A 24,712-nucleotide genomic window follows, 5' to 3' on the forward strand; every position below is an offset into this window, starting at 1 on the left:
GGACCTGTGTTTAATACCTTTAGTTGTGAAGGCCTTTAAAAACTAGTCAGCTTGCAAATATGGCAAATTTGACGCTTTGAAAGCCAATTTGAAAGACCTCGCTGACCAAGGTCATCATCACTTGTGAGGCCAACATATTTGAAATGAGCTGACCCGATTTCAGCTCTGGGAAAGTGTGGTAAAGACCAGAATGGAAACCACAGCACTCAGCACATCTACTCAGCTTGGGCTTTGTCCGATTCAGTAGGAGTCCATCTAGGCGGCAAAAGTGTGTGTGTGTGTGCATGCGTGTGTTCATGTGTGTGTGTGTGTGTGTGTACATGTTACGGTATGTGTGGAGTGAGATGCTGCACGTGTGTGTATGGTGGTACTATGTGCGTGTGGTGTGACGTGGAACGCGGGAGGCACTATCCCCACAGAACCACAAGAAACCATTTTCAATTTTCACCTCCTTATGTGTCACCTCCGTCCTCTCAGTGCTCTGGCACCCCAGCTGTGGAGTAGCGGAGCGGTGGTGGTACTGCGTAGTAACAACACTGACATCGACATGCCATGCCATGCGGGCAGCCTGCCATCCTCCGTGTGTGGGCATGCCCACCTCACTGGGTATCTGATATATATTTAGCCTCTCACACTCTCGACTCATCCAGTGGGGCCTTCAAGTCTTTATTCTACTCAGAGCCAGAGTTTCAGTTTCAGCCTATTTTTGGACATGTGTCTGGGTCTTTTTCTTTCTTTTTTTTTGCAGCCTTCTTACTTACGCATAGTTTGTGATATGGAATGGGCCACTTTCTTGCATCTTTAGGGATCTTATACAATTATATTATATTCTAGTTTTTTTATGTGTGTGTGTGTGTGTGTGTGTGTGTGTGTGTGTGTGTGTGTGTGTGTGTGTGTGTGTGTGTGTGTGTGTGTGTGTGTGTGTGTGTGTGTGTGTGTGTAGGAGTAGGAGTAACTTTATTAATCCCCAGGGTGAAATTAAGGGTAACTGCAACCCAGGGCGGCGCCCCAATAAACTACTACAAGTATGGTATACATCAGGTGAGGATGTGTGTGTGCGTGCGTGCGTGCGTGCGTGCGTCTGTGTCTGTGTGTGTGTGTTGGGGCTGGTTAGGTGAGGATAGAGATATAACAAATCTTCTCTACATCTCGAAAGAGGCAATTTATTTGGTGGAAATAATTAGAAATGAAGATGGATATTGTCACCAAATGGCCATTTAATTAGATGGCTGACATTCAGCTCTGTTGAGCTACAGTAGTACCCCACTGGGGTAGTCTGTTTCTCAATTATATGACTGTAGTTAGCTGTGTGTGTGTGTGTGTGTGTGTGTGTGTGTGTGTGTGTGTGTGTGTGTGTGTGTGTGTGTGTGTGTGTGTGTGTGTGTGTGTGTGTGTGTGTGTGTGTGTGTGTGTGTGTGTGTGTGTGTGTGTGTGTGTGTGTGTTAGAATTGGAGGTATCCAGCTGTTGTGATAAAACCAGTAAGTGCTAAAAGCCATTCTTCATCTTCTCCCTGAGGTGAACACTGTGTGGAAGAGGAAGATGCCGAATCGCAATGAGAGCGTTAGAGGGAGTTAAGTTAAATCATCATCATGCTGTGAAAGTGTGCGTCATTAATATGTAGAAGTTATAAGCATTTTACTCAACTAAGACGTTATTCCAGGGAGAATTACTGCGAGTCTTCTTTACAAAATGCACTTAAACGCTGAGTAGATACAGGTTTTTTCAATGACCAATTTAATTTTCTTTTTTTTCGGACTTGTTATTATATTAGCGTCATTATTTGATTTTGCTAAATATAGGCAGAAATCTCTTATTCTGAAGGTCTGTGATAAAAATATTTGTCCGGGTACCGACTTCAGCACAGGCTGACTCAGGACGATGCTTTATTAGGAGAGAGAAGAGAAGGAGGAGGAGGGAGAGGATGGAGAGAGGCAGAGAGGGTGAGAGAGAGTGAATAAGAGACAAGCTGAGAGAAAGAGAGATACTGGAGCTTTGAATGGACAGGGAGGAGAATGATGGGGAGAGAGCGGGAGAGGAAGAGAGAGAGGAAGAGGAGTGCAAGCAAGCGGAGTGGTCGTGGCTAGTAGTCACTATGGCTCCCTGAGTGAGCAAGACAGCAGAGGCATTCCGTGCAAGTGTGTCACAGAGAGAGGAGGGAGAGGGTGTGTGACTGCATGTGAGCAAGTCAAGTGTGTGTGTGTTTGTTTAAGTGTGTGTGGATGCCTGCGTTGCCGGTAAGACTTGTCCAGGAGTGAGGGGTCTCTCCTAGGCAGAAGCACCACACTGTTCAGATCTTCTTCCCCTCATTGGTGCTTCTCTCGGTGCTACGGTCCGTCGGAGCGAGCGGGCATTTTTTTTACACACTCGTGCCACACAAGGAATGTCTCCCATCGTGACGAGCCCAGACTGCTTGGCCCCCATGCTCTGCCACTGTAAAGTCGCCTGCTCCAACAACACGCTCTCGTTGATGTTTGGATGTAAGGTAGGGATGCTGTTGACTTGCTTGCTTACTCGCTTGCTTTACTTGCTTACTGGCTCGCTTGACCGACCGCTGGGTCTTATCCGGGCTGAATTAACGAGGTCTAGAAATGTCAACTGGAGTTTATTTACGCTTGTGTACTGAGGTTGTCAGTGGGGATGCTTTCGTCCGTTCTGAAGTTTGTCAGATGCTGTCACTGTGATTTTTTTTTAAACATTTCTGCCAATCAGGCATGATTTAATATCAATTTAACCTCGTAGTGGACTTATTCTGAACCTTAACTAGCCTCATTCGTATTTGCAACAACAGTTACATTCAAGCACGGTTTTGTTTCGAACACAGATTTGTGTTTAAAAAAAGTATAAACACAGCTTTATTTAAAAATATGCCTTGAATGGACAACTTTTGCAGCTATTGTATTCTATGATGCTGTACAGTGCCCAACACTGAAGAAGGTTATAACTGAAGCGTCTTACGTGCAGTAAACTCTGAACCGTGACTAGGAGTGCTGTCCTTTTTCCCCCGAACTCTACAGTGTCACACGTAGTAAATACTGAGCGTGACAGGAAATCACAACACATTGTGTCCGGCACGGTACAGCTGTCAGTCGGGGCTGTCACATAAAGAGCACGGTGATTCAGATTTTGTGTGTAACACTAGTCACGTGAATCATGTGCGGGGGTGTGGTGTAGGTGGAGTTGGCGGTGGTGGTGGTGGTGGTAGTGGTGATGGGTTAGGGGGGCAGTTGGCATTTGGCACACATGGTTGTACTTGCAGTGCTGTTGCCTCTGCTGCTGCTGCTGCTGCTATAGTGGAAGAGAGCAGCCAGGGCTGGACTGGTAATCTGGCGTATAGGGCATTTTCTCAGTTGGCTGACAGTCCTCAGGGGCCGATGCAGTTGTTGGTGGTGGTGTTGTCGTCTCTGTTTTTTCTTCATAGATCAGCCTACAATTTAGAGGGGGCAGCCCATACGTCCATCTTTAATTAGGCAATAAACTGTGCCAATCCTAACACTGTAGAAAAGACATCGGCTGTGTCAAAGGCTGGCCTGCGCCAAAAATGCCCGAGCCGTTTTTTTGGTCCCAGTCGAGATCTGAGAGAGAGCAGCCCTCCCTATGGCCTCCAGCTGGACGCTGGGAAACATTCACATATGGAGCAAACATAGAGCAAGGGGAGAGTCATGGGAGGGTGAGCATCATCAGCCTGTGCAGCAGTTAGATCTGAGAGAAATACATGGACATGTAAAGAAGAAATATCTGCTCACCATACCGTACATGCACAAGCTCCCTTGCCATATGGCCATGAACATGGATTCCAAGATCTGCGAGTCTAATTTCAATTCTCATCATTCCATCACAAAACAGATGATGATTAGAGAAGTGTTGTAAATGTGGATGTAAGGTGTTGTATGGACAAATAAGTGGGAATCTAAACTCCCCTCAGTTCATCAGAAGGCATCTATAATAAGGAAAGTAACTGTGGATGTGAAGTGTAAATATAAAATGTAAATATGAGAAAATAAATAGAGATGGAGGCAAAACTCTGGGAGTCTAAACTCTCTGAATGAGCTGTGGTTTGTGATAAACCAGCAGTTCCCAAACTGGGGGTCGGTACCCCTCGAGGGGTCATGAAGGTACTGCAGGGGGTCACAGACATAGTGTACTTATCATAAAAAACTATTAACATAAATTAGTTAGTAACAGTAGTCAGGACTCACTTACAAGGCCGATAAGGCAAACGTACAGAGAGGAGCTCCATTTAAGTAAATCAAGTAAATGATTGTAACGGTAAGTAACTAATGTGGCTCAGGCTGCGGACGTGGTGTGAAGTAATGTAAATGCACAACAGGGATGAGATGCGGCTGTGCAAATGTTACTCTTGTCGCTTTTCCTGCAATGTCACAGCGAGTCTTAGTCATGCAGGTATGAAATGATATCTGGTGTCCCCATGACAAGTGATAACCCAGATGTGAGAAATAAAGTGATTGGTGAAAACTTAAAAATTAAAATTAAGAACAACATTTTACCATCAATCACTGTTGATTGACCAGTTGTAGAAACCAGTTGTAGAAACCAGCTATTCTGTAACACTGGGACGATTTGAAAAGTACCGATATTGTAAATGTGGATGTAAGGTCTTACAAAATATGGCCGTAGAGATCGAAAAGATCTAAACAAAGATCTAAACAAAGATCCAAAGGCAAAAATCTAAACTCCTGGAATGATATGTGGTTTGTGATGAGAGCAATGTCTAGAAATTATTATAATCTGGCCATGGGCTGTGACAAAAAGTTCTGCGAGAACTCTACAGATGATCTATATGCTCAGTGGTGATGCAAACGTGCGGACAGCGGCTCCATCTTAAGCGGATGTGTAAATCAAGTAAATGATTGTAAATAGCTAATGCGACTGTGTGTGTGCGGCTCTGCTCAGTTGCGGACGTGATGTGAAGTAATGTAAATGCACAGCAGGGCTGAGAATGCGGATGTGCGGATGTTACTCTCGCCGCTTTTCCTGCATTGTCACAGCGAGTCTTAGTCATGCGGGGGACGGAGACTATGCTGCTGTAACTGCTGTCCCTCCCCCATGCCCCCAGAGCTGCATCAGTGGACTGGGAAGAAGAGAGGAGTAGTGGTGGAGAGGTGGAGGAGGAGGGAAGGAAGCAAACAAGAGCTGGAGTTAGAGAGAGGGAGAGAGAGAGAGAATGGAAAGAAAGAATGAAGATCTTGGCATGGATTGCTGAGAGAGAGAGAGAGAGAGAGAGAGAGAGAGAGAGAGAGAGAGGGAGAATGAAGGGGGAGAAAGAGTAAAGATATTGGGTAAGGTCACTTAATGGCAGAGGTAGACTTAAAGAGAAAGGAAAGAAAGAATGAAAAAGTTGGCACGGATTACTGAGAGAGGGAGAAGAGGGCGAGAGAGAAGGTCACTTAATGATAGAGATAGAAAGAGAGTAAGGAAGGGAAAAATGGAGATGTTGCTTAAATTCACCCAGGGAGAGAAAGAGGGAGGTAGAGAGAGACGGTAAAGATGATGTCCATACTCTGAAAGAAGAGAGAGAGAGAGAGAGAAAGAGAGAGAGAGAGAGAGAGAGAGAGAGAGAGAGAGAGAGAGAGAGAGAGAGAGAGAGAGAGAGAGAGAGAGAGAGAGTAACCATAGGTTGAGGTGAGGTTGAAACTCAATCCTGCCGTGTTTTAATTAGCACATAATTTTTCATTTCTTGCGTCAGACAGCATAATCCCAGTAGCGTAATATGTGGTGTGTGTGCAGGATTAGCGTGTACCGTACCGTAGTGTGTGTGTGTGCGTGTGCGTGTGCGTGTGCGCGCGCGCGTGTGGTGTGTGTGCGTACGGTGTGTTTGTGTGTGTGCATAAACCACGGTGTGTAGCGTAGCATGATCCCTGAGGCAAATCTTCTGCTAGGGGCATTAAACCTTCTCTGCCTCATCCTTGTCAGGGTCTTCAAAGCACTCCCAAAAATACGCACAACAAGTGCAACGTTCAGTTCCCCATTACCTGTGTCGAAGGCACTATGATAACTCTATTTAAGCGTGTTTTCCACACTTACTGAAATCAGTTTAGCTGTCGACTAGCAGCTCGATAATGAGCTTTACGCTGCATGGAGAACACCTTAAGTATGGCAGCTCAGGGGCTTGTAGGGTGGGTTAGGATGTCATATCTCTCCCCTTTTTGCCTTTGAAGATGAAAAGAACGGTTGCATGTTGTTGACACAGAAAATTCACTTGAAATCCGAAGCAATGAGGAAATTGTAGGAACTGAGTGGATATGTGTTTGTTTATTCCAGCCTTTACAGTAAACATACACGTACAGTACCATTTTCATATTGTAATATCATATCTCTATCTGAAAGACGGTAGCTTTCTTGACCGTTTTTGCTTTGAAATTGGATTATGGATTGTGGTATTGAAAAAATACTGTAAACTCACTGAAACCAAAACTCAAAGTACGGCTTTGTTGTACATTTGCCAGATTTCACAATAATAAAAACCGTCCTTGACGTTTGCCGGAATCCTTTCCCAGCCCCTACAGTAATGCAGGCACTGTGCAGCTGCAACTGTTCCCAGTCCAGGGCCTGGTGGTGGTCCAAGTAAACATTTGGACTCGTCGAGTTATTTCGCCTGAAAACTAATTCTCTGGGTCTGACATGAGTGTTTCTGAACAGTTTGGGTGATTTGGCTTGGCTTAAAGGCTGCGATTTTTTCAATATCCCCTTTTGCAGGGCGGGCCGCTGACAACTTTAACCAGGCCAGGGACAAAATCATATGAATGCCCCCCCTCAGTATACATACAGTACAATATAATGAGGTTCCAATTATGAGACCCTCCTTTCCCTGGGCTCTTGACAACAAACCTGTTTGTCCACTCCTTTCAGCGGACCTGCTCCTCGGTCTGCCCAGAATGCAAAAGTCTGCCAACCCATTGCCTTTTTCCCCCATGAGCCTTTGCGTCCATTCGCCAGGGAGCAGAGAGGCAGGCTTTGACTCTTGAGTCCATTCTCTCCTGAGCCCTCTCTATGGAGCTGGTTGACTATTGGTCTACAGGGATGAGCTCTCGCTCTGTCTCTCTGTCTCTGTCTCTGTCTCTGTTTCTCTCTCTCTCTCTCTCTCTCTCTCTCTCTCTCTCTCTCTCTCTCTCTCTCTCTCTCTCTCTCTCTCTCTCTGTGTGACAGTGTACAGATGTGTGTGTTTGGATGATTTTGTGTGTTAGTACACACATGTACTGTATGTGTGAGAGACAAACACAGAATGAAAGGAAGGAGAGAGCATGCACATGTGTATTTGTATCTCTCTCTCTCTCTCTGTGTGTGTGTGTGTGTGTGTGTGTGTGTGTGTGTGTGTGTGTGTGTGTGTGTGTGTGTGTGTGTGTGTGTGTGTGTGTGTGTGTGTGTGTGTGTGTGTGTGTGTGTGTGTGTGTGTGTGTGTGTGTGTGTGTGTGTGTGGAGAGAGAGAGAGCGCAGTGGGAAAGGGGTCAGTGCACACAACTGTGAGGAGATCCCGCGCAATCCTGCACAGAGCTGGCTATGCAGTCCGTCCGCCTGCAGCCATGCCACCTCCCATCCCATCCCATCTCATCTCACCCCCCCATACACACACACACACACACACACACCACCCGCCCAGCCCAGCCCCTCTCCAATCACACAGAGGGAGGGGAGGCAAAGCCACTATGGCACGTGATGGTTCACTCATACAAGAGCACACACACTCATACAAGCGTGCATACACATGGTATACAAGCACACATACACACACTTGCAGTTGTATGTGTACACACACACACACACACACACACACACACACACACACACACACACACACACACACACACACACACACACACACACACACACACACACACACACATGCACACTCACATACAGTGACACATGAAGCACACAGTGGAGATTCCCTCACTCTCCTTCTCTCTCCCTCGCTCCTTCCCTTTCTCCCCTCTCTTTCTCTCTCTCTCTCTCTCTCTCTCTCTCTCTCTCTCTCTCTCTCTCTCTCTCTCTCTCTCTCTCCCTCTCTCATTGACAAAGTGGCAGGTCACAATGGGAAAACCACAGCCTTGCGGTGCAGTAACAGAAGCCAGTAGCCAAACAGCTTTTCATTTGTACCCTTATTACATCCATTAGTCAGCCGTTGGGGTGGCACTGGCTAGCCACTATAGTACATGTAGTTACACACTGATGAAGGCTCTTGCAGCCCAAACGTCTGTCTGACCCTGCAATGTTTGATTAAAAAGAAAAGAAAAAGAAAGAAGGAAAAATTGAGTGCGATCCATTTTCTAACTACTTGATTTCTTCAGAGACGCAGTGGAAGATAGCGGTGTGGAAGATAGCTACAGTACATTCAAACAACACAATCACATCTCAGTCTGTCTGTTCAGGTTCAGCGTACAGTACATTCACACACATCATATGGCATGTATTAATTGTCATTTGTAGACTTGCATCCATCAGCCATTAGTGGGGGTGGTATAACATACATGCACATCTCAATCTGTCTTGTTTAAATACTCCAAATTCACTGGACATTTACTGACATCAATGACATGTCGTCGCTGTCCGGCAGAAACGTTGTGTTGCCAGTTTTTTTATAATTATTTTGTATTCGGTCTTTATTCATTATAAAATATAAGTATAAGTACTACTGGTCAGTCTCCATGAGCATGTGTCTGATAACTTATTTAATCACTAACCACTTTAATGTTGAAACGATTATTTAGAAAATAATGGTTTATAAATGTATAATTAAAAATCAATGGACATACAAGGTTTCTGCATGACAGCAACAATGTATGTATGTATACTGTTTTAATTGGAATGATAAGACTCATCAGGGTGAAAAAATGCATGCAGCATTGCAGCACAGCAAGGCAATCTGTTAAGGCAGACCTTACACATTGCTGTTTGAACTTTAATTAACCAATATACTTTTGAATTGACTCGATATGTTCGTTTTGAACACTATGAAGAAGTGATATGCGATGCTAAAATTCTGTGATGCTGGTAGCCGAGTAACTGTTTTCTTTCCGTAGCTACAGTATGTTGTAATATATTAAGAAAGGAAAAAGCTGGACCGCCCAGTGACTCTCAATGTAGAATGCTGTGCGTATGTGTGTGTGTCTGTGTGCGTGTGCGTGCGTGCGTGTGTGCATCGGTACGTGGACTGCATATGCGTGGTGATTTCTAAAGCATCCCCTCTCTCTAACCTCATTGTTTTGTATTCTGAGGAGGAGTCCTCGAGTAACCCTAAAGTATTGCCTCGCCTGGCCTGCGGGGCTGTGGCCTCTCCATCTTATGTAGTCTGCCTCTTAAATACAACGGCCATCAAGGAGCTGACTCACGGCTCTAGTAGTTTCAATGGCCTTGCACTTCAGAAGGATGCTATCTAGAATTCATATTGCTTTCCTTGACTTAAGCACGGTACGCTTCTCGCTTCTGACAAGCCATGCGGTGCATTTGCATTCAGTAAGATGCAAGATGTGGCTTTCTATCAGTGCCTGCCCTCTTATCTCTCCGCGGTGAATCTGAAATCAAGCAAGGTGTGTGCATTAGTTCCACTTGACTCCCCTTTACAGTACCTCTGGCTCTTAACTCCTTCTCAGTGGCATTTTTCCTGTTTTACGAATCCCACATTCATACTCTATAATCATTAGGTTATTTTAATTGAGCATCTGTTCCCAGATAACTTTTAGAAGTGAAAGAACTATGAGTGCACTATTAGAACTATGCAGTCGTCCACGGTGCACAACTCGCTAGTCCCCTTCCTTAACGAACAGTGATTTTTTTTTGAACAGACTCCATCTTGCCCAGGTGTTATAAATAGGTCCACCCCCTCGAGTGCTTCATTACGCATTCGGCTTCGGTCTTGCATTTGTCTTTATAAAGCAAAAGGACATTTGCCAGCATTTACAGCAGCTGTCAGATGGCCTGCCTGCCCCGCAGCGGGAATCACTCATGGTTAAGCCATACATCAGTGCTCAAGCCTCAGTAGAGTACAGCCCAGCACGGCACAGTATAACGCAGCACAGCACAGCACAGCACAGCACAACGTACAGCACAGCACAGCATATAACAACGTGTAGCACATTACAGCACAGCACAGCACTGCACATAACAACATGCAGAGCAGAGCAGCACAGCACAGCGCAACACATAACAATATGCAGCACAACAACGTGTAGCACAGCACAGCACAGCACAGCACAGCACAGCACAGCACAGCACAGCACAGCACAGCACAGCACATAACATGCAGAGCAGCACAGCACATAACATGCAGAGCAGCACAGCACAATACATAACAATGTGCAGCACGGCATGGCATGGCACAGCACAGCACGGCACATAACAACATGCACAGCACGGCACATAACAACATGCACAGCACGGCACATAACAACATGCACAGCACAACACAACACAGCATAACACAGCATACAGTGGCACAGCACAGTGCACAGCCCCGCCAAGGCACCCTCACAGTCACTGGCACAAAGGCTGTGGGAACATTATGAAGGAGCCCATGTGCCCAGCACCATGGCATGGTGGTGCAGATGACTTGTAGGCAACATTATGCTGTACATGCCTAGAGCTTTATTAAAGGTCTCCTACTGTTCTCCTGTGAAGGCACAACGGAATGCTTTGATGTAAGAAATGCACTATTTAAATATAATGGCCTGGCCTTGCTTTGCCTTGTCTTTCCTTGTCCAAAATAGCTCTTGGGTCTGCAACTTCATACTGTTTGCCCACACTGAGTGCATAATGGCTTCTCTGTGTTGATGAAGGCCCCCAGATGACTCACTACTCATGTTTAGAGTTTTTTTTTTTGTCTTGACATCTGTTTTGTGACACATCCCTTTTACAGTATACTGTCACACTGACTCGTGTTCAGAGCGGGAAACAAAACATTTGACAGTTTGACGATGAAGATCAATTTTTCCTAAATGAAAAGCAAGGATGTAAAGACATAATATCCCTGCTTTTCAGTTCCTAGAACTGGTCACCCTAATCCAATTGCTTGTAGCTATGGGAGTATTTAGGCATTAAAACCTGCGCTGCGTCGATGAGTCATCAGCCTGCCCTGGCTGATTATGATTATGAGTAAATGTAATGACTGGGTTATGGAAAAATAAACACACTCTCAAGTATTATTTGTTGGATTTTTACTTAACAGCATGTCCAAGAACAGGGGCGGCTTTTGAACATGCTGTCAGTTTGCATCAAAAATACAAGAAAATAGTGCTTGAAAGTGTGTGTTTTTACTTTGATCTATGTTTTGGGTTCTTTTGCTCACCTGGCATGCCCATTATGTACTGTACAGTTGAGCACTTCGAACACTCTGACTTGTAATGGCAAGATTTGGCATGCACTGTAAAAAATTGAAAGTTTAAAAGGATCGTCAGCCATTTAATTGGGGACTCCAAATGTTCCCTGAAGAACCTTAAAGTTCTTGAAGAAACCCCACGGTTCCTCAGAGATCCCTTAAGGTTTCTTCACAGTGGAATGGTTCTTCAAAGAACCTTCAGGGCTGCTTGAGTTTTCCACTGCGGAGGAACCCCTAAAGGTTCTCAGAGGAACCTTTTAGAAAACCTTGGGGTTCTTCCAAGCACCCATTGGTTCCTCTAGGGGTTCCCCCACAGTGGCAACTGAGCGTTCTTGAAGGAGCCTTTAATTTTTATTTTTTATTTTTATTTTAATTTTATTTAAATTGTAAGTATTTTTGGGCTTTTCAAGCCTTTATTGTTTATTATCAAACAGGACAGTAGAGGAGAGACAGGAAGTGAGAAAAAGATGGGGATGGGCCGGCAAAGGATTCGGTCTGGGAATCGAACCCGGCTGCATAGTGTGTCAACCAATACCTCCATCTTTTCGGGTCATCCTCCTTCCTCAGCAGGGTAGCATCTCTCCCCTCACAGCTCCAACACTTCGTCGTACTCGTGACGAGCTGCTTCTGTTCATAAAATGATTCTGCTGAGGCTGAGAGTCGACTGCTGTACAGTTGACACAATACACACTGCAGCTGTGTGACGTTACAGAACCTACGTCACATACAGTAGTCTGAAAAAACTTTCCCTGTGACGAATCTAAAAACCAACAGTGTAGTGAAGGTTTGCTGCAATATGTCACTTTTTTATGGAATGTTCCAGCAGAGTCACTCACAACCAGTTGTTTTCCCCCTCAAGGTCAGATTCAGGCTACTTTCAATTGATTTGTGATTTTGCACACACTGTCTGGGCCCGTGGTGCAAGCTATCAACCCATTCATTTATAATCCGCGACAGTGCTGCTGTCTGCTGTGCAGTCCGTCCGCTGCCAGACGTGTGTTGTGTTGCTGCCTAATTAGAGTACTTCTCAAATCCCTGTCTGCTCCTCATCACCCGCCAGCGAGTGAGCAAGCGAGCGCTTCGACCAAATTTATTTATGAGCTGACAAACTCCCAGCAACTCAAATTTGTACAGATGGGCCGAAGTCTGAATAAAGCCTCTGTTGGTTTTGCTTATTGTGACTTAATTGGATACGCTACCTCATAAAAATATATTAATTGCTTTTTTTACATATTCCACACGGTCTATTATAAACAATTAAATGTAAAACAATTATTACAAATTTTTGTGTCCAAGTGTCATTATGGGCCAATGCTTCATAAATATCCAGCTTTAGGCTTAGCCAGCGGAGGCGTTTTGGTGAGGTTTTGATTGGCTGATCTGATCTGTGGCTGCGATGTGGCATGGCGATAACGAGGTGCAGCAATTCATCATCTCACTCACCGCATCTTTCTCTCTCGATCTCTCCTCTGACACTGTGTTTCCCAACCTTTTTTGTTTTACGTACCCCTAAGTCTTTCTGTCATACCTTGAGTACCCCCTGTTCTAACTCTTGCTCTGTATCTTTTCCTCTATTCTTATGTGACTACTGTATATTCCGTACATTTGTTATCATAAAATTTTCCACGTACCTTTTGCAGTGTGCTCATATACCCTGAGTGGTATACATACATGACCCTGGTTGGGAACCACAGCTCTAACAAACCCAGCACGGAATGCCTCTATGGGGGCAGCAAAGCTCCCAGATAACCCTGGCTGGGTAATTTGTTGGATAGAGCAGGCAGCGTGCTGCATAAAGCCGGTGCGGTGCTGCCTAAGTCAGTACGTGCATAGGCCTGCAGAAAGAGCCCGATAATGGGCTCCTAAAATAGTCAAGCGCTCCTCCTGCGGATGGTCAGAACGTGCCTGAGGGATGTGTGTGCAAAAAAAGAATACAAAAACTGAATGCTGTTTTGTCTAATTGTGTATCTCTGTTAAACAGTTGGACTGTCCAGAGCACCAAGTTATGGGGTTTGTATTTGTTGTTGGTTCGCTCACTGCAAAGAAAGTCATTTTGGGGTGCCATGGTTGTTGGTCCATGGGGATATAAGATAGCAGCCTCAATACCCATGTCTGACTGCCTATAGTTTTGACTCAGTGAAGTTTGTGTGTGTGTGTGAGAGAGAGAGAGGGAGAGAAAGAGAGAGAGGAGGGGGGACAGAAAGAGAGAGAGAGGGGGGGATGTGAGGGAGTTAGTGTGTGAATGTACGTACTGCATGCAAAGCTGTAGTCATCCCTTGTCTCCAGGGGGGTGTTTCTCGACGACTTTGTTGCTAACTGGTTTGCAGCGATGCTTTCGAGGAACGGGGTCCTGATCTGTGTGTTCCTCCAGTCTCTATTCTATACTATATGACTCTCTGTGTCTACCCTATGACTTTCTGTGCTTACTCTATGACTCTGGATCTACCTGACTGTGCCTACTCTCGATGCAGGTAGAACAGCCATCTACAGGATACCCCTCCACTAGAACCCGCCAACCCATGAGCCTCCATTATGGATAACGCCATTATTAATGCTCAGGGCTAAAATAGGCCAGTATGTGTGAATGTGACGTATCACCCAGCCAATGACAAATGACTACATATTATTACTTATGTATGGCGTTAGATAAATGCTGTGGCTTTTAAACATGAGGTACTTCACATTACCCACGTTCATATGGTATGTGGAGGAGGCTGAAGATACTGAATTGCCATTATGCCTCAATACAAGAGCACAGGACCTGGTGCTAAATGGGGAGCGTTTTTTCTTTATTTTGCACGTCTGTCTCGCAGGGAAGTCGTGGTGCGTAGGCCTTGACGTCTGCTCAGGAGGAATAGTGCTCCTCCCTCTGAATGAATTCCATTGTGTCGCAGAAAGCATTTAGTGTAATAGACGAGGAGTGGGAAGTGGGCATGATTAAAATGAGCGATTATAGCCTTTGTGTAATTAAGTCCTGCAGACGCTTCTGGTTGCCTCGAAGCAACTCCATTTGCCTCAGTAGTTCAGCTGAACGTACGTGAGAGAGGTCACACAATGTCCACCGAAAATAGTAGTTGGCCAACATGTTCTGTGTGAGGGTCAAACAATGTTTTTTTTGGGCTAAGACGTCAGGTGGCGCAACGGCATCTAATGGCCGTAAATGAATTAGTAATTGGTGCAACGAATATGCTTCTTCGATAATCCACTAAAAACAAACAAACAAAAAAATCCTAACAATAGTGGCACTATTGGTCATTGCGCCACCCTTACGTGTGACACTCCTGAAACGTCACCGACCCATGAAGAGCAGCATCAAGAGCTGAATGTCACATGTTTAGGAGCACATTAGGGATGGTTGTACTGAAGGGATGGTGTTGAGGTTTCCCCCTTGTGGTCTGGATGGTGTGTTGCATTCACAGGTCCTGTGCTGCAATAAAAAGCCGTTTCCTTGATCAGTATGCAGTGTTCATCTGGTCCTCACCTCTCCTGTCCTCCTCTTTCCTCCCCCCCTGCATGTCATATCTGTCTTGTTTTATAACCCCTGAGAAGATTAACCTGCCTCCCCTTTTCTGTGCTACATTAAGGTGTGATAAATCTCAGTCCAAACAATTCATTTTACTGTCTCGTCTGTCTCGCCTTTTCCTAATATATTTCTCTTGTGTGTTAAAGTGTGTGTGTGCGTGTGCGTGCGTGTATGTGTGTGTGTGTGTGTGTGTGTGTGTGTGTGTGTGCGCGTGTGTGTGCGTGCGTGCGTGTGTGTGTGTGTGTGTGTGTGTGTGTGTGTGTGTGTGTGTGTGTGTGTGTGTGTGTGTGTGTGTGTGTGTGTGTGTGTCTGAGCGTGTGTGCGTGTTCGCGTGCGCGTGCCTGTGCGTGTGTGTGTGTGTGTATGCTATGACTAAAGTGTCTATTTCTGAGGCAGGACCTTCTCCCCAGGTCAAACGTGTGGCTGGGTGCGTGGCGTGCATGGGGTTTGCTCGCGTGTACACCACATGCTGCTGCAGCTGGTTTTGCCTGAGTGGGATGATTGATGGGATGTCATTGGTCTGTGTTTTGAATGTGTGTGTACATGTGTTTTTGCCTACTGTACTGTATGTGTATGAATGTGTGTGTGTGTGTGTGTGTGCGTGTGTGTGTGCGTGTGTGCGTGCGTGCGTGCGTGCGTGCGTGCGTGCGTGCGTGCGTGCGTGCGTGCGTGCGTGCGTGCGTGCGTGCGTGCGTGCGTGTGTGTGATTCTGTTTCTGTTTGCATGTGTAGAGGTGCGTGTGTGTGAGTTCAGTTGCGTGATCTGTGTGTGTGTGTGTGTGTGTGTGCATGTGTGTGTGCGTGTGCATGCATGTGTGCGTGTGTGTGTGTTTTGTTCGTGTCTGTGTGTGTTTTGTCCGTGTGTGTTTTGCCCCGGTGGTCACGGCATGCTCCTCTCCCCCTTTGTGTGTGTCCACAGAACAGGCCGGCTGCGGTGCAGGGCTCCCCTCATGTGGCCCAACCCTCGACATGCCCCACCCCGGCCCTGATGAACGCTCCCTGGGTGAGAGAGGGCGGCACAGTAGGGTGGGTGGGGGATATGGGTGGTTTGGGGTGATGGGGGTGATGGGAGTTGGGGCGGCCTTCCCCAGTGCTTGTAGATTCAGTACGTGCTGTGCCTGCCTCACTGCTTTGGGTTGCTGCTTTGGTGGATTGCTGATATCACTGCTGCTGCTCCTGCTGCATGCCGCTTGCCTTCATTGAGATTCTTCATGGTTCTTAAGCAAGTTTGATCCGTTTTGGAAAATCATAGGCATACAAAAAAAATGATGTCATTAATATTAACGAGATTTTTTTTAAAGATGTGCTAAAGCAGTTCTCGAAAAAAGTATCCTATCTAAATTAAAAGAGTATTTTGGCAAAGGGCCAAGATTTTGAATTGAAAAATGTAAGAAGAACACATTAATATTTCTTGTGTAAGACCAGGGAGAGGAAAGTGTTTGCATTAAGAGGGTGTTTTGGAAAAGTGCCAATATTTTAATTTGAAAACTGGGGGACTTAATACATTGTCCCAAAACACTGCCTGGACCTGGGCAGTTAATTATAATGGCACCACAGTCCTGACTTCCCCAATCTCATCAGGCCGTGAGCATCCACATGCTAAACTGTTTTTGGAACAGCACAGTCAGCCTGCATTTAAGTTCAACAGAGGATACATCTCCAGAAGTCTCTAAAAAGCCAGTTCAGAAGTAAAAACACTGCCACAGTTTCCCTCCAGCGCAACTAGACCAGTTACTCAGTGTAATCACCTGCTTTGAGAACTGTTCACACTGTAAAAACAGCCAGTTAAACCTAAGAAAAGTAAGTTGCCTTGCTGCCTTAAGTTTGTAAGTTAACTCACCTTGAGAAAGCCTTGAGTAGAGTTAAGTCTTGAGTTGAGTTAATTTACAAACATAAGGCAGCAGGCCAACTTACCTTTTTACATTTAACTGACTTGCAATGTTTTACAGTGTACGATCAACTGAGACAGACCTGGTTGGATCAAATTTGTGGCAAATTTGTGTCAAATTTGATCCCGGGACTGACACCCCTGTACAGCTCGCCTCTCTTGCAGGAGACTGGTGGTTTAGTGCTGAACCTCCCCTTCAGTTAAATAATTGAGTTTTACCTTTGTTGTGTTCTTCCAGTTGTTCTCTTAGTCTGGAGATGTTGCTTCTAGTGCAGAGCTAGCAAGTATCATTGAATCGTATGGGACCAGCTAACTCCTGACAAGAACCTCTCTTTTTTTGCACTTGTATTCACCGCAACCATATCGCATTGTCAGCCGCCGTTTGCATTTTCACTGGACTTCATATAGTCATCATCACCTGCTTAAACTTACTGCTATATTTGTACACACACGCACACATTCTCACCAAACACACCTGCAACCAAGCATGGCATTCGAATGAATGACACCTCACCTCGCTTTTATTCTATACATGGCCTCATGGAAGTTATCATCATTTACAGTATTGCATGGTATTCACCAGTCATATGTAGGGCAGGAAGACAACATGGTTAAGATGTGGAGTGCCATCATCCTCATGTAGTAGGTAAAGTGGTCATGTGTGTGTGATTCATAACTGCTTGATATTATGATGTACATCTGGCCTTCACCTCATCACTGCTACAGAGGTTGCATGGAGCTTTGAGAATGTAGGAAGGGCTGTGTACTGGCTCACTGTCAAATGTTCATATGCTTGTTGCGGTTCTCATTAGTTGCTGTGGTAGCTTCTTAGCACAAGCTTGCCCTTACAATTGTGGCATTTCTACCTTTGCGCTCTCTCTCATTCTCTCTATTGTTCTCCCCCCCTCTCTCTCTCTCTTTCTTTCTCTCTCTCTCTCTCTCTCTCTCTCTCTCTCTCTCGCCTGTTCACTACACCTATGCTTGCTTTACACTTGGTCCCCCTTTAACCTCGTCACCTATGTCACTATGTCACGAGTAATGGTGATGACCATGTACAGAATTTAAAAAAAATAATGGCTTCAATAATGATGGATCGTGTGCGTATTTCATATCTACTAAATTCATTTTTAGGGCGTATTTGTGGACGTTGAAATACTGCCTGAGAGTGCATGAATATGTTTTAAATATATTTACAATGTATGAATAGAATAATAAGCATGGTGATTGATAACACCAGCCACAAAAATGCCACAAATTTCAAGCCTACCCATACCTCATAGTGTACTATGTTGATTTAACATTCAGCTATGCAAGCACAACTTTCAGCTATTGCCACAAACTTTGTCTAATCTAATATTTAAAAACTTTACACAAGTACGCTTCATGCTGTGATCTGATCTGCTTTGTACCCTGTGATTTCCTCTCTCCTCCTCTTCTGCAATCCCTTCTTTCTTTTGTCTTTTTCTCATTTCTCCTGTTTCTCACTCCATCCCTCTCTCCCTCATCATCTCTTTCTCTTTCTTCCTGTGCCTTTCTCCATCCTTATCTCGCTACCCTCCACACCCCTCTCTCCTACCATCCATTTTCCCATTCCTCTTCTATTCATCCTCTCTCTGATCCTTCTCTCCCTTCGGCCTAACCCGTCCATACCCCTCTCTCTGTCCATCTTTTTCTGGTTCCTCCTCTATTCCGCCTCTCTTGATCCTCCTCTCCCTTCCTCTTCATACACTTCTTTCTTTCCATCTTCTTTCCATTCTTCCTCTCCCTCCGGCCTATCCACATACCGCTCTACAAACCTGTCTATCTCTGCTATTCCTCCCCTCTTCCTTCCTCCTTTCTTCATCCCTCCGGCCTAACCGCATACCACATACCCCCTCTGCAAACCTGTCGTCCTACTCTATTCCTCCTCTCTTCCTTTCTCCTCTCTCTTCATCCTTCTCTCCCTAACCGTCCTCCTCAGCAGTACCGGTACCAGGATGAAGATTCGCCGCCGCCGGACCACGGCTTCCCACGGCTGACAGGTGAGGTGCGTGCTCCGGAGCTGGTGCACGTGTCGGAGAAGAACCTGTCGGAGATCGAGAATGTGCACGGCTACGTCTCCCACGCCCACATCTCGCCGCTCAAGGTCAGTGCTGCTTGCTCGCCGAACCCGAGTTGCGCCGTCTCTCAATGTGTGTCAATTGTACCGGTATATATGTGTGTGTGTTTTGCTGTGTGTGACGGCTGCCATAGTGTTGTTGGTTTTTTTTCTTCGTTTGCTACGTTTTTCTACTTTTTCGTTTTTTTTTCTATTTTTTTCTCAATCTCTTTCTTAAGGAGTGTGTACTACTCATCCACTCTGTGTCTGTTTGTCATTCTCTGCTGAAAGCCATAGTGATTGCTGTGCTCAGTGTGTGGACAGCCTCTGCTAAGCCTCTAAAGCCAGCCGTCATTCTATTGAAGGAGAAGGAGGTGAAAACACCTGGCCATTAGATACTATAATATTGGGGTGACAAGAAAAAAAAATGGTGGTTTAGTGCTGACAACTATGTTACGAAATTGTAGAGAATGCCAAAGAAAGCATGCTATTGCTGTCATTGTCATTTTTGTTTTGTTTGAAGATCATCTTCAGTGCCCTTAAAAAATATTCAAATGGATGAGCTGGTGGATATTGCCAAGTTGGTGCTTTCTAGTGCTTTTTGGTGCCTCTGTTTTGCATCCTAGGTTACAGCAGCAGTTGATATCTGCTGACATTGTTTCTTGACATGATTATTGTTTCTGAATTGTTCTATCTCATAGTTTGACTATGAAGTCTATAGTAACTGTAATTTGCTGCATAGCCACCAGGTGGCGCCTAGTCTCCAGGATGAAAAAAAACTTAGAGAGCCATCAACAGCCAGTTATCCGTGGTCACAGTTCACATGTCTGCCCTCACAATGTAAGTTCTTTAGAATTGCCAGTATACAGTACATTCAATTCAGTTTAATTAGCAAAAAAACATCACTAATGAATGCACTCTTGCTAATGTATTGCAAAAGTAAGTTGAGTATCTGTAAGAAAGTGAACTTGGGAACTTTCTTCTTTGGAGATATATCCCGATGGACACAATTTCCCACCTTGATGATATAGGGTGATGTGTGTCTCTTGTGACACACATCGCATGGCGATGTTTGTGGTCTATTGCGCACAACTCCACATCTATTGGTGCAGTTACAGTACATAGTGTGTCTTCAAATATATAGGTAAATTTTATAATGTATAATGTAATATCATATAAATATATATATGGTAATATAATATTTACGCGTCTTCAAACTTCCTCAAACATTCAGCTGCTTGTACACTAACTTAACTCTTTTGGCTAATAAAAATTGCATTATTTAAAAAATATATTTTACAGAAACGTGGTGGAGAAAGGACTCTTGTGCGATCATTATGTCTCAGACACCTGCCTCTGCTTCCATAAATAGGTTTATGTAAAAATAAGAAGATGTGGGAAAGGTTATCTCGACCCAAACTCTTTCGTCCGTACCCTAGTCTTAAAATAGAGCTCCTCCCTGCTGTGTGTAGTTGGTATGCAAGTGCTCGCTCGAGCCCCTGACCTCACACACCAGACGGCAGACCGACAGAACTGAGAGGTCACCAGATTTGAAGTCGCTCTGCTCTCAGAGTAGCATACTATAAAAGAGTTGCTTTCACGGCAGCGCATAGACCACAGTCACATTTGCTCAGTTCCTGACGAAGACTTCATGCCAAAGTGTTTTAATCATGTTATGCCCATCAAAATAAAGGCATTTTAACTACAAAGAACATGACTGCCTTTTAACTTTTAGAAGCAACCAAGCCTGTCACCAAAGAGCACCATCTTTACTAAGAACTACCAGTTCCGGGAAGCACTCCAACTGGACTTGATTCTAGACCACAGTCATGTTGCTGTTGTTTCCCGACTCATTAGTAGTGATGATTGATTGTTTTCTGAATTCATTTCACTACATTGGATTTTAAAGTGGGATCTCTGGGGCTGTTTGTCCAGTAAGAAGTTTGTGGGACATAATCATGTGTTCTGGACTGGTAAATAAATAAATGCAAAACATTGGCCCTATTTATCGGAATTTTCCCTATTACCTCTGTGCTTGGGATGGCAGTTAACTGGCTGATGGAGGGGTTGATGGACTCCTATGTTTGGGATGGATTTTTTCCTTCAGGGGTGGTTATGACCTTTGTTGAAACCCTGGGTTCGGGAACCGTCTGTGGTTTTGAGGGTCTATTTACCCATATGTTGTTGCTTTTACGGCCCATCTTGTACCATTTATGAGTGATGTCTGGGTGTTGTTAGGGCCTGTCTTGTACCCCTGTGTTTGGAATGGGTAGTATTAGAGTCTGTCTTGTACTCCTTAGGATGAGGGTTAACTGGGTTGGATCTGTTTTGTACCCCTGTGTTTGGGACACGGCGGTGTTAGGACCTGTGACGTACCCCTGTTTTTGGAATGGGTGGTGTTTGGGTGGTATTTGAATCCGTCTTGTACCCCTGTGTTTGGGACTGGGTGGAATTAGGATCTTTCTCATACCCCTGTGTTTATGAGGGTTCTGTGGCGAGTGTTAGGGTCTGTCTTGTACCCCTGTGTTAGGGCCTGGGCGGTGTTAAGGTGGTGCACTGAGGCTCTTCCTCCTCCATGGCATGCTGGAAGTCTGACTTTCCCTCGCCTTCTCATTCACCCCGGACGCTCCTCCTCTCCTTGAGCTCTCTTCTCCTTTCCTCTCAATGCTTTTCTTTCTACCTATTCTCAATTCTTTCCCTCACTCACTCATCCACTCTCCCTTCCTTTCCTCCCTCCCCTCTCTCTTCCTCTCCCTCGCTCCAGCCATTGTGCCGCATGCAGTGTGACTTGGCCTTCAGAATTTCTCTCTGTTTTTCCTCACACTGTAAAACATTGCACGGAAATAAACGTAAAAAAGTAAGTTGCCCAAACTTGAGGCAGCAGGGGAACTTACTTTTTTACGTTGAACTGGGTTGCAATGTTTTACAGTGCATGCATCCCTCGCCCGCTTGCTCCCTCACACGCTCAACATTCCCGCCAGAAACGTCGCCTTCCTTTTTTCCTCTTTGTTTTCCTCACTCATGTCTTCCCCTCCCGCCTACCCGCTGGTGATGCTGTCTTTTATTCCTCACCTGCAGCCTGCACTGGTTACCCGCTATGATCTTACATACCCTGGTGTGACAGCAGCAAACTACCTGGCAAGTTTTTCCATCATTATTTTTTTGAAAGTTTTGATCAAAAAAAGCAAATAAATGTGTATTTTCCTATCTGTGTCCCAGCCTGACCGCTCTGCTGTTTGGGGACAGAAAGGATTTTTGGATAAAAAGAGGCGCTGTTTGCTTAAAGTATTGATTGTCATCCACATCGCACATGAATAATTTAACTTTGTTAACACTTTGGCCCAGATAGCTCTTATCAATGGTGCCACACACAGAATAGGCTGCATCAGGATTTATGTATCTGTTTACAAAGAAAAGTAGTGTTTGGACTGCTATTTAGCGCTCAACACGGCTTGTGCCGTAATATCATGCCTGTTCATCGAAATGTTTGTAAAGCTGGTTTTCATCAGTTAGTGGAGGATTATTCTCCACCTGTTCAGTGACTGGTACTTACTTGCCTGATGGTAGATAAACACCAAGTGTTGCGTCACTAGGATGAGTGGGACCAGGCACTGTACTTACCACTTAACACGATTGCATCAGGCCTGGTCGTCGATATGTTTGTAAAGCTGATTTTCTTGCGTTAGTGGAGGATGATTCTGCAGCTGTTTGGGATCTGCAGGGAGCTTGTGAGCGATAGCGGTAGTGGTAGCAGGAGCAGCAGGATGACTGATGCAGGAAATTAGATTAGCTCCCTTCAGCTCACACCTTCCGCCTGCAAATGATCTCTTAACTTTGAAATTGTTGTAGTAAATGATGCAAGCACGATGTTATATTGCTGCTTGACATACAGCACTCATCTGACTGCAGCTGTGAAAATAGGAAATGTCTTTATTTTTTTTTATTTTTTTTTGTTACTGTCTGCTCTGACTGTGTTTTGTCAAGTGTAGAGAGATGTTCTGACAAGAGCAGCAATCATTTTTGAGTCTTGAGAGTTAGAAGGAACAGAGAACATTGATGGGAAGAAGAAGAAGATAGGGGTCAGGGAGTTGGCAGCAATGGGTCAAACCAGCATGAAGTTAGCTTGGTCTCATCTTGGTTACATCTGACTGGAGTTTGAATGAGAATGATGGACTGAGTGGTGGCTGAAATCAATCCTGTGCTTTAAAATTACTAAAATAAGCCGCTATTCCACTGAAACTGTGAGATTGTTGTAGTTGCATTGACCATAGTAGGCCCTGTATCTCCTATCTGTCTTTAAGCCCTTGCTGAAATAGGAAAGGACCCTGCAGTAAATCAAAAATGTCTGTTTGTAATGAAATTGCTCACATTTTCTTTTAGATTTCCTAAACTTTCCTGGAAAAGCACACCAAATAACATGTGAAACCAGTAATATTGGTTTGATGGGGATTTTCTGTTGGAGCCCATTACCTATCAGTGCTCTCCACCTGCTTCCATTCCTTTGTCAGGCCTGGTTGTCTGGGCAGATGTGTGAAAGAGAGAAGAATGGTAACGCTTCGTCAGAGCTTGTGCATCACGATGAACACCTTTGCTAGCGGCATAGATAGTATCGAGACAAAAGGACTTGCTTATATTCACCACCGCACTATTCAAGGCAAATTAAATCACCTGGAGTTGTGAAGAGGAAGTAATTTCCAGTCTGCGTTAGCACCTCTGTGAGGCAGTGTTGGAGGGAGAGGCGAGGCAAGGGGAGGAGGGCGCGGTGGATCTGTTATGCAGAGGAAGACAGCCGTTTCATTCAATTAAACATGAGCGACACCATGCCCAAGGAACGGAAAGGGGGGATTTGCTATTCCCTATGTGTCTGCTGCCCCGGGAGACTAACAGTGAAGAATAGCTTTAATAAAGACCCTTTAATTGGGCCGACCCCTGGACTTTAGGCTGCATTTGCTCCATTCATGGTGAGAGACACTGAGCTGTGCTGTGGAAAAATGGCAGTGTTTTAGGGGAGCAGCCAATTCCACTGGATGATGACGCACAATGTGTCCATGCGTCACACTGCTAATTTATCAGTTTTGACTCACATGTTTTAGGCTCCATGGGCAAAAAAATAGCCAGATGCTTCCAGATACCTACAGCAGCATTTAAAAAATGAACATAGTTAACTGTTTGACGTGGTGTAGACCACTGCCAGTAGGCCCAATGTTGACAGTTGAATCTACAGTGCAGTGTAGTACCACCCGGAAGAGTGGCGAGTAGACTCTCTCGTAATACCCTTAAAACCTCTCTGGTGTGTTTGAGTCAACAATGCGTACGCAGTCAGTGATGACGTGAATTCTAAAAGGGTCAATATACTTGTTTTGAGAGCACATTTTATAGTGCATTTGCATTTTGCATTAACCTTGCCTGCTTGCCTTGCCTGTTTGTGCAATTGATGTTCAGGGATATTGCAAAGATTGCAAACATGTTGCAGAAATAAGACAGGTGGAATCCCATTCCATTCACCTGCTCTCTCCAAATTGTTGAACGTCATTGGCGGGCACAAGCACATGGCCCAGCAGGTGACTGGCATTCATCAGGCAGATAAGTTGAATGTGGGAGTGAAGAGCAGCCCCATCTCTGAGATGTGACTGCTACAGTGGAGGGCAGAGTAGGAGGGAGATGAGAATAGAGGAGAGGCGAGGATAGAAGTAGTGAGGAGAGGAGAAGAAAAGGGATGAGAGGAGAGGGAGCAGTGCAGAGCAGAGGAGATGACAAGAGATGAGTTTAGGAGAGAACAGGTGAAGAAAGGAGGATAGCCGAGTAGAGGAGCGGAAAGGAGAGGAGATGACGGCAGGATTAGAAGAAGTGAGGAGAAGGGAGATGGCTGGAGATGAGATGAGAGGAGATGAGAAGAGA

The 24,712-nt window shown here is 45.1% G+C and overlaps 1 protein-coding gene across 1 annotated transcript in view; it reads left to right on the forward strand.

The window, feature by feature from the left end:
- dlg2 (discs, large homolog 2 (Drosophila)) overlaps window positions 1–24,712 on the forward strand; it is a 293,655-nt gene that overhangs the window by 97,152 nt on the left and 171,791 nt on the right. Inside the window, exons 4-5 of the mRNA XM_063203708.1 lie at window positions 15,769–15,852; window positions 18,698–18,862. Of these exons, the coding sequence (XP_063059778.1) occupies window positions 15,769–15,852; window positions 18,698–18,862 (249 nt within the window). The remainder of the gene's footprint in view (window positions 1–15,768; window positions 15,853–18,697; window positions 18,863–24,712) is intronic.

The sequence above is a fragment of the Engraulis encrasicolus genome, chromosome 7 (assembly GCF_034702125.1).
Source record: "Engraulis encrasicolus isolate BLACKSEA-1 chromosome 7, IST_EnEncr_1.0, whole genome shotgun sequence".
In the NCBI taxonomy this organism is placed as follows: Eukaryota; Metazoa; Chordata; class Actinopteri; order Clupeiformes; family Engraulidae; genus Engraulis; species Engraulis encrasicolus.